Here is a 12,883-nt window from a genome sequence, read left to right on the forward strand (position 1 = left end):
ATGATTGGATTCTTTTTAAAATAAATGATTATTTTAAAAAATGTAATCAACGAATGACTTGGCCTGTCTGACCGTTTTCCATGTCCACTATGACCCTTGAGCACATCAGCATGCACACCCGTGATGCAACTGCTGGCGCGCGCAGCGTAGTGCGTGCCGCGCGCGCGCACGTGTGGCTGACCCTTGTATCCTGCCACACACACAGGTGACAAATCTGATTGGCTGCACGATGACGTCACTTCCCACGAACTCCAAAGCGTTCCCTTTTGGAGTGGGAGGAGGCACTGTGGATTGTTTGGGGTGAACAAGCGCAACAACTTGGATTTGTGGTGAAACAAGAAAGCATAACCGGGAGCGATGCTTCCAATGAGTTTGGCCTACAAAGAGGACTTTTTGGAGAGCTATTTCGCACATGTTAACGGCGCTTTTCTGCACGCCGAGACCGAGGAGCTGTGAGCATGCAGCTGACTTTGAACAAACTCGCTCGGTTTGAACTCAGTCAGGACTTCGTCTGAGTCCAGCTCCGGGAGGAGGACATGTGCGCTCGGGATGGGACTGTGTCTCGGTACAGACGTTACAGAGGAGGAGAAGAAGGCGAGGATACTCAGTGCCAAGATCGACAGAGACCTGTACGAGGGCGCCAAGCGGGAGATGAATGTGGTGAAAATACTCCTTCTAGGTAAGAAACACGAACTTTACAACGTTCCTCTGGAAACACTACTTTAATCTCTCGTATTTTCTAAGGTGCTTATAAATTGATTTTAATAAGCTGCTTTGATCAATTTAATTGTTTTCCTGTTTAAAAAAATCCTACCTTTCAAGCCACTTGTTGCTCGGTAGTGTTCATCGGAGTTAATCAACTGCTCCTCCTAGGCCAATGGAGAAAAAAAAACAAATTTAAAACAGTAACGCCCACTGGGCAGTTTTAATGGTTGTTTCCCAAACTTTATTGAGCCAAGGCACATATTTTACATTCGGAAAAGTCTCACGGCTCACCACCAGGGCCGGTTCTTGCTATGGGCAAAGTGGGCGGTCGCCCAGGGCGCAGTCTGTCGAGGGGGTCGCACGAGCTCTGTGTGTGTGTGTCTCGTCCAGGGTGCAAAACAAGCCAGGTCCGGCCCTGCTCACCTCCAAACAAAAGTGTTATAAAAATTGGCTACACAGGTCGATTATGTAAGTATGTCCATTTAGTGCTACGGTGGGTGGCAAACTAATTTTTGTCGCGGGTCACATTGTAATTTCCCCCACGAAAATACAATACAATACAATACAATACAATACAGCTCTAGCTGTAACAAAGTGCTTAACAAAACAGTTAACGTCAAGTAAAAAAAATAAACACAACACATACATAAAACAATCCGAACCACTTTGCCCTCATATGCTTTGTTGTTTAAAGCAGTCTGAGATGAAAGAGGAGAGAATAACGTTTAATTTCCTCACCATATTCCTACATCCGCTGGAAAAAATGATGGATAACTCATTTTGAAATCGGAAGTAATGAATGATTGTTTGTTCAACTGTTGTTCATGGGACTTTGGTAACAAAAAAAATGTTGCAATGTTTTAACACTATTTATTATGTATGACAACTCGGCACAGATTTTCCGAAGCATCAAGAAAGTTGATACTCATGATTTGCTTTCACGATCCACATAAATTGATGTGGAGGGCCGGATCTGGCCCCCAGGCCTTGAGTTTGACACCCTTGATCTAATGGAAGAGCGCTTAAATGTTTGGACTTCTATTGGCATAGATAGATACAATACCATACAAACTTTGACTTTGAAGTCAAGATGGCGCCCGAGTAGGCAGCCGTCGGCAAGTGCTCTCATGAGCCTTGCTTTTTGTGTTGTTTTTGTGTTTGTTTTGTCACTTTGTGTTTGTTGTTACGTCGTGTGGACCTGATGTGGACTTTTTTCAGCATTTTTTGGCCACGACATTCATCAAGGAGGAGACTCTGTGCTCTGTGGTTGCGCCTTCTCGGCAGCATGGGTATACCAGCACTGTTTTTGACTGGGAGGAATGTCGGCGCCATTTGACTGTCGTTGCTGGACAGTCCTGGGGCGCTTGTGTCTTGCGCCTGGAATGGGCAGCATTTTTCACAGCCCCGCTTTGTTCAGCGGAGAGATCGGTGCTGTTGAACGGTCTGCGGCTGGATGGATGTAAGGCTTGAGGAGCCGACGATGAGAAGAAGGAGCGTTAGCGCGGAGCGCCGATGCGGATTTGGAACTGGGAGTCGCGGCTTGGAGTTTGAAGCGGATTACGTGGGACAGAAGAAGTGAACTAATCTCTTTTCGTCAATGGAAGCTACAGCTTAGTGTTTGCTTTCAAAACTTAGCTTGTAGCAGACGTGTGCACATTTTCAGCATGACGTCTCTGATCCACTGGTGAAAGGACACTTTGATCCTCTCCTCTTTCATCTAGAACTGCTTCAGACAACAAAGTGTATGCAGAATAGTGGTGAAGATTGCACGACTGTCTGTGTCCTATGTGTTGTGTTGTGTTATTTTTGTTTTTTTGATTTCAAAATGGCGCCGCGAGAGTGGCTGCCTTTCCAGCAGCTCCTATATTTCGTTGTTCTACTTCTTCCTTTCATAACTTTGCTGCTGTGAATTGGGAATTTCTCCATTGCGAGACTAATAAAGGTTTTCTTATCTTATCTTAAACCATCTTTATTTAAAAAGTGCTTTCACAACAGCTGCAGCTGTAACAAAGCTCTTGACAGAACACAAAATAAAACGCCTCAACTATAGTGCAACAAAGCACACAAGATGAAACATCGACAATAATACAATCGTAACAACTATTCCTGCATACGCCATGTTGTTGGTTAGAAGTGGCTGATCATGACGTCTATAAACCACTGGTGAAGGGAGAATTAAAGTCTCCTTTCACCAGTGGTTCATAGACGTCATGATCACAGAATGCACATCTGCTCCAAGCTAAGTTGGAAAGCAAAGAAGAAGCCGTCCGTTGACGAGTAACATCCTCACGGACAGAAAGTACAGTTCAATTCTCCAGTCACATTTCGATCCGCTTCAAAAACTTCGATGAACAAGGACACGTTGATTTGGAGTGAATAGATCATTTCAAAACCAATTTAGTGAAACGGGACACGATTTCCCACATGGGCATTAGGAGTGGAAACAACTAGCGGACTCGTTGCCTCTCATGAGTGCCCCGCTGAAATCAACAGATGATGCTGATGTGTGGCAAACAAGTATATATTTTTTAAAATGACCTATTACACTATTGTTATGATTAAATGAATGGTTGTTTTTTTTCATGGTTTATGTGCAGAACTTTGCCATAGCTGTTTTTGAAGTGCTCTAGAAGCAAAGTTGAGTTGCGGGTCAGTGCGGGCAAACCCTCGCCCTCCCGTTGATGCGGTGAGCGGTCAGCAAACCCTGCGCTGTTTCCTCTATTTTTTTTTTCTTTGTTCATAGCACACTTGCACTGGCCTATGACTGTTCCCATGGCACATCTCATGGCACATGGGAAAGGAATCACCGAGCAAGAGGCCGAAGGTGCTGGTGCGCCACTGTTAGAAGAATTCTGACGCAACCGTAACACGTTTACGCCAACACTGTATTGCGTTTCCATTATGGTGGGATCTACAATCGAAGTTTGAATGCTTCTGAAGTTGTAAAGGCAACCAGTCCAGAGTGTACTCTGCCTCTTACTCAAATTCATTTAAGATAGGGTCTCACCTACAACACAAATGAAGACAAGCCTTCTAGAAGATGGATGGATGGGTGGAAGAAGTCCTACAACCAACAGTTTCTGGAAGAATATGTTTCTAAAATTGCACTAAAATCATGCATGTCATCATGGGTGACTTCAGCTCAACTTCATAAGTTTTTAGGTTTGTCTTTGTTTTTCTTATTTGATGTTGTGCGGCAAAGACAAATCATTGTCTCTAAAAAAAAAAAAAAAAGCATTCATTTTGCACATTACGCCACATGTTGCGATGTCCTCCAGGTGCAGCAGAGAGTGGGAAAAGCACTTTGGTCAAACAAATGAAAATCATCCACAGCAATGGATTTACCAAGCAAGAACTCAGCAGCTTCAAGGTCAGTAACGTACTCACACGCACACACATACACACACACACACACATACACACACACACTCCAAAGGGTAACATCTTCTCTTTCGTGGTTTGTTTTTATGATTATTATATTTTTTTTTTTTGAAAGCTGCCTTTATATTCTGTCAATTACCATAATCGATAAACTAGGAGGAAAATGGAGAGTGGGAATTGAGCAAACTTATGGCACCCCTGCCTCAGGACATTTGACAATAGCCAAGTTGCTGTTTCTACATGTGTCCACCTGGAAACTTTGCTTATTCCTCCATTTTGCTTGCACTCTGATTGGCGGAGAAGAACGGAAACCCTTCTAGAACGGAAAGTGTTGCATTCTATTTTCCATCAACTCTTATCTTTAGCCGCACGCCTCTCCTTTGCCCCCCTGCAGTATTTTATCCCTCCTCTGCCTCGGCGGTCGGTCATTTCCCAGCTGCGTTTCTCTGTCAAGCTTTCCACTCTGGAAAAGGGTTCAATTTAGGCAGATAACGGCGATTGAACCGACCACCTTGAACACTCTATTGCGTTTTGATTCGTAATCGAAAGAAAAGATGCTCACGTGGTTTGCACACTCACTTTCATGGAACAATCAATAACACACAGACACCCACACACACACACACTACCATACTACACACAAATACTCAAATGACTTTCCATACACTTGTGCATTAGATCGAGGGCGGGCAAATTTTTGTACTCGGGGGCTGCGATTGGATTTTTTTTAAGACAGCTGGACCAAGTCACTCACAGGAAATTCCTTTAGCGTGTATGTGAAATTATTTACTAGAATTTAAAAGGGAACACATTTTGTAATGAAATAAATAAATAAATTAATCATTTAATAAAATAAATCAAAAGGTCTAATTGTATATGCATGCGCACATCTAAGCGCTGTTGCTTATACTCGTATGGGTCTCAACCTGGCCAGCGGCCCCTACCATTGACATCATTGTCCTACGACTGGCGGAACTGTGTGTTTCTGCGTGCGTGTGTGAGAGAGAGAGAGACAGACGAAAGAGGAGGTGGTGACATAAGCTTGACCTTCTGGCAGCCGTTTTTATTTCCCCCTTCCAAATCGCAGCATTTGCAGTTTGAAGATTGCATTCTGCGACGTCACGATATAAGTTTGAATTCAATGAATCGTTCGGCCCTAGTTGCCAGTCATAAAGGCCCTTCGAGGCAAAACTCACCTACGATGTGCCCTGCGTCAAAAATGAGTTTGACACTCCTAATTTAGAGTTGATAGAAAGTTGAGATGATGATGCAACGTCTTTGAAACAAAGCTCAACAGCCAGTTTGCGTCACTTGTCTCTGGCTTGTACGCGCTCTCATTTGACATCCCGTTTGAAGGCCCCAATTTCTTGTGCTGCCATTTGGAATGTTCACTGCATTCCTCAATATTAGTGAACTCCTTCATTCTGCTCCCTGTAGGCATCACAGTTGTGCTTGACACGTTGATTTTTTTATTAAAAAAATAATAAGACCGATATCTGTAGAGGACAGGACTAAAGGGTCAATTTCACGGTATATTCTGAAGTGTCAGTGTCAGTCGGGATAGGCTCCAGTTCACCCGCGACCCTTGTGAGGATGACGGATGGATGGATTTAGTTAGTAAGAGTGTCACTCAAAACTGAGCCTTATTATGTTTGTAAGGGTCCTACAGTACTTGTATCGCTTCTTATTAGATTATGCACGAGCACAATGTCTATTGCAATGGGTGTGTACCGTTTGGATAGCAAAATAGTCGACAGGTACAAGCTTGCACAAATGCTGTAGAAAGCCGGTTGTTGTCTATGCTGTCAGTTGGGTTTGGCTCGCATGTGCAACCATTTCTATTTTCTGCTGAAAAATGGACACCTCGCCCCATGACTTCTGACCACCTCTACCCACACCCTGTCTTGTGCTCACACACTCATGGTGTCACCTCTCTTGATTGGCCTCTGTGATTCCTTTTTCCTTTTTTTTGGGGTGTTGCATGTTGGAGAGCCGATCTGCTTGGCATGCGTCAAAGTGGGCGGGTACAAAGTCCACACTAGCTCTTCTCCTTATTGTCTTCCATCTCACTGAGCATTCTTTCCATCAACTCTGTGTCACAATAGGGCACTGCTCTGGCTAATGCCGGGAATAGGGGAGCTCCTCATCTAATCCTTCCTTTGTTCATAGCCAGAGGCAGCAGCGTGTTGTTTTTACTATCCACACCCCGATGGACTAAGACTCCAGCACATACAACATTGTGTAAACAAGGAAGGTGACTCGTGTGCAAATGTCTTGCTTTGAACTCTTGCGGACCGCAGCTGCTAATGGTATCATTGGAGGAGCTTGAATATGTTGAATATGCAATCGAACTAGCGCTCCTGACAGCTTGACAGATTTGGGGAAACAAATGAAGCTTCGAAACACACATGCACACACACTCACGGTCTGGATAAGTTATAAACGTTGGCGCGTCGGTCTGCGGCTAATAAATATTGGGCTGCATTCTTTGCTGTGTATAGGTCCCTCGTGCTATGACGCAAGACAACTGTTTATTTTGTATATTAAAGCCGCTGTGCCAAACACCAGGCTGGGCAAGAACAATAAGTTCAGTGTGTTGGGATGGATTCAGGCATGACTGAGAGTTGTTACATGGATGCTGACGCTGCTGCTGCTGCTGTTCCCCCTGCACTGTCTCACACATGCACGCACACGCGCACACATTTTTGAGTCCAGCTGTCTTTTGACTCTATCCTTTCCTACAAAGATTAGATAGCAAAAAGATGTATTTTGATTACTATACCCTACAATGCATTTAAGGTTTCATGCTTTTGTGTTTTATTGTTTATGCAGTGAGAGATTCATTTTCATGATTGTTTGGACAAGAGTGTCACAAGTCTTTCCTTGTCATATGTGGCTGTTGATGTCAAGAGACACTGTAACCCATTTCAAAATGATCAATCATGCAGAACGACCCAATCCAGACGGATTAATGATGTCGGCGTACATTTTTTAATACAAAAGTGAGGTAAACATGAGTCGCGGGGGGAGAAGCTGAACCGTAGATTAAAGAAAACAAAGGTGGAGGGGGCCAGTAAGAAGAAAAATGCGAGAACGAAACCAAGGAATCCACCGTCTCTGCCAACACATTTCCGACAGATTTTTATCTGTGAAACGTGTTTTGTTGCTGTCCATAAGACATGAATCTTCAAATTTTGGCAAGTCAGCTTTATTTATAAAGCATATGCAAGGTAACTCAATGTCCTGCATGTAATTAAAAGCACTTACAAACAAAAGAGTACAGGTAAAGAAACAAGTAAAGAAATAAAAAGTAGCTAATTTGCTAAAAAAAAACCAAAACAAAACCAGTGCAAGAACAAGAATGGGAACCTGGATGTAAAAGCTTTTACACTCTGGGCTGACATCACTTCTGTTGGCATGCAGCTTAGTCTATTTGCGTGCAGCATAACAGCTAAATGCGGGTCCACCATGTTTACTTTGAACTCTGGGCTCCGCTAATCACCCAAGTCAACAGGTCTGAGAGCCCTACTGGGTTAAATTCAATCAACATTTCTTTCATGTATTGAGAATCTAAACCAGGGGTGTCAAACTCATTTCATATTGTGGGCCGCATACGGCCTCGGTAGATGTCAAGTGGGCCAGCCCATTAAAATTATATCATACTCTGCTGTAAATAACCAAAATATCATGTCTTTCCTTTGTTTTGATATAGCGATGCACAAGAACATGAGGAAAATGTTGAAATGCACAGACATTTCAAAAAACACCTTAGATTTCCATAGACAAATGTGCAATTTACTTTTGTCTTTCACATATATGCATTGCAACTGATCCCACTGATTGTACAAAGGCACAAAACTTGAACAAGTAATTAGTATTTAAAAATATAGTCATGCATTTTAATATTAAACGAGATTTATAAAGAAAGGATTTTTAAAACCATTTACACATGTGCATATGAAATCTAAATGTAATCCCCGCCTACACTTTACAAACTAAAGAGAAAACAGTATGCCCCCTAGCGGATAATACACGAATTGCATCTTATTAAAAATATTCATTCTGTGTCTTTTATGCATTTTTTTCATTTTTAAATTATCCCGCGGGCCTGATCGAACCCCCTCGGGCCGGTTCCGGCCCGTGGGCCGTATGTTTGACACCACTGATCTAAACCATTGTTATTTATAGACTAGTAAAATAATTTTCAAATCTCTTCAGCTAATTGGGAGGTAGTGTAAAACCTTTAGAACTGGCGTAAGACAGCTCTGTTCTTGTCTCTTTGTTGTGCTGTGAACCCGAGCTGCAGCGTTCCGAATGCGCTGAAGCTGTTTGATGTTCATTTTGAGGGAGTCCAGTCGGGAAGACCATTCCAATAAAAAAAAAAAAAAGTCTCCTGGAGATTAAAGCATGGATAAGCTTCTCCTGGTCTGCTTGGCGCACACAAAACCCTAAATTCTGGATATGTTTTTCAGCCGGTAAAAGGCAGTTTTCATGATTGATTTGATATGACTGCTGAAAGTCATGTCTGAATCTATCACCACAGAAATGCCCAAAACAATGTTGTGTTTTGGTTTCGGTGAAGGAGATTTTGGTTCTTCCAGCTATGAAGTTGTTTTAGACTGTGACATATACGCCTGAATTAAAGCCACCACAAGATACCTTAAAATAAGGTTAAAATAAATAACTTTTGCAGCACTATCGTAGCTCACACGTACCGTTTTAAAGTGCTTCCCTGGGCCATCCTAGGTTCCTATTCTTTGCCCGTGCCCTCGGTGAATTGTACACGAAGCAAACACTGAATGAGAATAATGTCGATAAAACAGCGCAACAGCTCTGATCACAAGCTGCAATTGCAGACTGCTGAGCGCAAACAACTTCCTGTGACGTCATCACGTGCCACCGTAAATTCAAGATTTACCTGCTTTATTTTATTTTTTAAATATTTATTTTGTGAAAAGGAGACTGATACAATACAATACAATACATGCTGATTTATATAGCGCTTTCACAACAGCGGCAGATAGGATGATTATGGTGCAGCGTACATTAACACAAAAAAAAGATTACTAACATGTACAAAGACACACAAATGGTTGTTTGTTTTTTTTTCTCCTCGACACTCTTCGGATCTACTTGGGACCTGTTTTAGATCTACCGGTAGATCAGGATCGACGTAATGGGCACCCCTGCACTAAACAAACACAAAAGCTGTCAAAAAACAACCCGCGTTTTGAATACCTCTCATGTAATGTTACACATGAGAGTGCTTCCCACTGTTTAACTTTGAGGATTTTTCCTCCACATTGGAATTTCCACGTTATTTGCATCCCGAATCACCACAGCATTGTCAACCAAGTTCTGGTAAAAGAGCCTGATGTCCAAATCTGAAGTAGTGTGGCTTCGGGCACATCTTTTATTGAGGCTACAACAGTTCCCCATGTGGACACTCATGAAAGCAGCCATCAGACTGTGATGGAATCGTAATGGAATGTAAAGCTTATCGTTAGCTGGCAGGAGACTGACGGCTCAGATGCGGTGCCGTTTGACACACGCACGCACGCACACACACACACACACACACACACACATTTTTCATTCTCTTTAGGAGCCTCTCTGTTGCTAAGTGAATTAAATCCATTATTTCTGAGCATTTGTATTTGTAAGTTTTGTCCGCTCCCAGATGGCCACATTACATTTTGAGGAGCATCTCGTCACTTCAAACACAACGTTGCTGTGTTCTACTACACAAAATAGTTTATCTTCGATGGTGCATCTCATTCTTCACCCTGAAAAAAGTAAAACTTTAACATTCAACTGAAATCTATTTTTTTTTGGGGGGGGGGGGGGGTCTGATTCAGTTGATTTTGTGATCATTTTAATTTGAATCATCTATGTTGCTGCACTCTGACATTATGTTAAATATTTTTGCACTGCCCTTTAGCCTATATTAATGTCTTTTGATATGTCAGCCGGCAGTGTTGGATAACCTCCTGACCTCCATGAAGTTTGTTCTTCATGGCATGGGCATCCTGCGCATCAACCTGGCTAACAGCAGGAACAAGGTAGGCGGCTTCCTTTGTATTTACAGTCACCCCTCAGCTAGCCAATTCCATGCTTCACCCCACCCAGTGTCACTGATTTCTTGTACCGACACCAGAACACCACTAAGGAGCAGTATCTCACCACTGTCAATGCCTCTTCCTCCCTCTCGGCATTCAATTCCATGCATGACTGACAACTAAAGATTCCTAAGGGGTTTGATTGTGAGGTTTAATTTGATTTTAAACTCCTACGTTAACACGATAACGCTCACACATTTTCCACCCACTAATCACAACCTGTTGGGAGAAGATGATGAAAATATTTCCTCTGATAATTGCCAGCAGTGTGTGTGCGTGTGTGTCATCTGTCATATTTATAGTGATAAGCAGCCACAGTAAGTGTTCATTTATCCGAAGTGATATGTTGTCTTCCAGGTGCACGCCCACTCTGTGCTGTCGTGTGGTCGCTCTTTTGATGAAGATCAGGTCTTTTTTCCCTTCCTGAGCCACGCCCTGGCCTGCTTATGGGCGGACCAAGGGGTGAGAGCTGCAGTGGCCCGGGGATATGAGTATGAGCTCAATGACTCAGCGCTGTAGTAAGTGCCTTCCGAGCATGCAAACGCGCGCGCACGCACACTGTGTTGAAAAGAGGCAGGGGTCTAATTAGTTGGACTTTACAGCTGCGACTCAGCCATGTGCTTGCTGCCACTGGGTGTTAATCTTAGAGCGTAATGAGAAACAAAAACTAGAATGACACCCAGGAGGAGGACGCCATATGCCAAGGACAAACAATCCTAAGAATGTCTGTCTTTGACTGAAATATTCCGATGGGTCCATGTTGGTCCGTTCCAGGCCAGTGGGAGGCGGTAATTACAAAATGAGTTGCACACTCTCAATTTTTATGTCAGCGCACCTCATCATCAGTTGAATGTGGTGCCTCGCTGACCCACTTGGTGTCAATGGAGGCAAATTGTAATGGTGAAACGAGTCAAGTTATTCCTCAGTCTGCATGTTTATCTGGATCTGGACCTCGATGTCAAAGTTCATGGGCCACCTCTACGTGGTTCTTTGTGACTTATGAATATACTAACCAACAAACTACCAGCATGTGGTAATCAAAACATGACCTCTCGCCTAACATTAGCCTGTACTTGGCGGAGGTCAATGTTTGCACCCAAAGCAATTTGACACTTTACGCTGCATAAACATGTTTCATTTGTAAATACAGTACAGTCAAACCTCGGTTTTCGAACATCACTGTTATTGACCAAATCGGATTTCCACCAGAAAATTTGGGATTTTTACGCCTCAGATTACGACCGAAAACCGATTTTCGACCAAATTGAGCAAACTCGAATACGCCACTCGACTCCTCTCGGCTCCCGAGTGACAATTGCTCTCGTGTAACATTCATTGTGACCAGACGTGTTTGTTGTGATTTACGCAAAAGTTTAAAGTTGAGTTTGAAAATTTCATCATGGCCGAGGAATATCCTCCCCAGCAAACTTTTAATATGGATGAGACTTTGACTTTTTTGGAAAAAAATGCCACGAAGGATCTACATCACACTCAGGGAGAAGTCGTTTCCAGGCCACAAATCTATGAAGGATAGGCTAACTCTTTTGCTATGTGGTAATGCTAGCGGCGATTGCAAGATAAAGCCTATATAATAGTTCCGGATTTTGAAAAAATCGCTTTTTGAACAGCCTTCTGGAACGGATTATGGTCAAAAACCGAGGAATGACTGTAATGTGCTATGAATTTAATTGTAATTTTCCGTGCTGGAAAATCGTAGCATGATGAGAACTCAGAATGAAGGGTAACCGGAGAGCTGATAGCGTGTGTAACGCACAAGTACGTCAGAGCTGGGGGAGGCCGTCTGGTCTCATTCTCCACCCAGCGAGAGGCTGCAACACTGCATTTATCTACACTGACAAGTCACACTGGTCCCCCACTGAGAGCCACCAGAGGTGGCATAAGTACAGATACTCACAGATACAAATACAGTGACACGTTTAAAATACAACTCTGGTAAAAAATAGTACAGCAATCCCTCGTTTATTTGCAGTTAATTGGTACTGGATGCCCCCACCCCTTCACCCCGCAAAAAGTGAAAAACCGATAAATAGGAAAAAAATCCCCCCTTACTCGTATTTGTTTTTTCAAAGTATTCATTCATTCATTTATTCATTTTCCGATCCGCTTATCCTCACATGGGTCGCCGGGGGTGCTGGAGCCTATCCCAGCTGTCTTTGGGCAGTCGGTGGGGGACACCCTGAACCGGTTGCCAGCCAATCGCAGGGCACACACAGAAGAACAAGCATCCGCACTCACACTCACACCAAGGGACAATTTGGAGTGTTCAATCAGCCTGCCATGCATGTCTTTGGAATGTGGGAGGAAACTGGAGTACCCGGAGAAAACCCACGCAGGCCCGGGGAGTACATGCAAACTCCACACAGGGAGGCCGGAGCTGGAATTGTACCTCTGCACTGTGAGGTCGACGCGCTAACCACTGGATCACCGGCCCGCCCTTTTTCAGATTAGACAGGGAAATTTTTAGACAGGTGGCGTTTTTCAGACTTGCAGAAGACAACACATTCGCCCAGAATCATTTGTGGAGCCAACAACATCAACTAATAATGCGGGGCGCCTAATCGATGCACCGAGTTCTGAAATCTGTCAATGTGGCTATGTGAGATAGCTGAACTCTCCGCTTGACTGTCTGATGTGATGTGGACACGCTGTTTATTTCG

The 12,883-nt window shown here is 43.4% G+C and overlaps 1 protein-coding gene across 2 annotated transcripts in view; it reads left to right on the top strand.

The window, feature by feature from the left end:
- The first annotated feature begins 277 nt into the window (after positions 1 to 277).
- Positions 278 to 12,883, top strand: part of gnav1 (guanine nucleotide binding protein (G protein) alpha v1) — a 36,622-nt gene continuing 24,016 nt past the window's right edge. Inside the window, exons 1-4 of one of the 2 annotated variants that reach the window (XM_086119248.1) lie at positions 278 to 679; positions 3,984 to 4,075; positions 10,056 to 10,148; positions 10,563 to 10,723. In XM_086119248.1, the coding sequence (XP_085975374.1) occupies positions 550 to 679; positions 3,984 to 4,075; positions 10,056 to 10,148; positions 10,563 to 10,723 (476 nt within the window). In that variant the 5' untranslated portion in view covers positions 278 to 549. Of the gene's footprint in view, positions 680 to 3,440; positions 3,868 to 3,983; positions 4,076 to 10,055; positions 10,149 to 10,562; positions 10,724 to 12,883 lie in introns of those variants that run through there. The other variant, XM_086119249.1, reaches the window with a different exon arrangement.

The sequence above is a fragment of the Hippocampus guttulatus genome, chromosome 9 (assembly GCF_054856545.1).
Source record: "Hippocampus guttulatus isolate MCC_2025c chromosome 9, RoL_Hgut_1.0, whole genome shotgun sequence".
Taxonomy (NCBI): Eukaryota; Metazoa; Chordata; class Actinopteri; order Syngnathiformes; family Syngnathidae; genus Hippocampus; species Hippocampus guttulatus.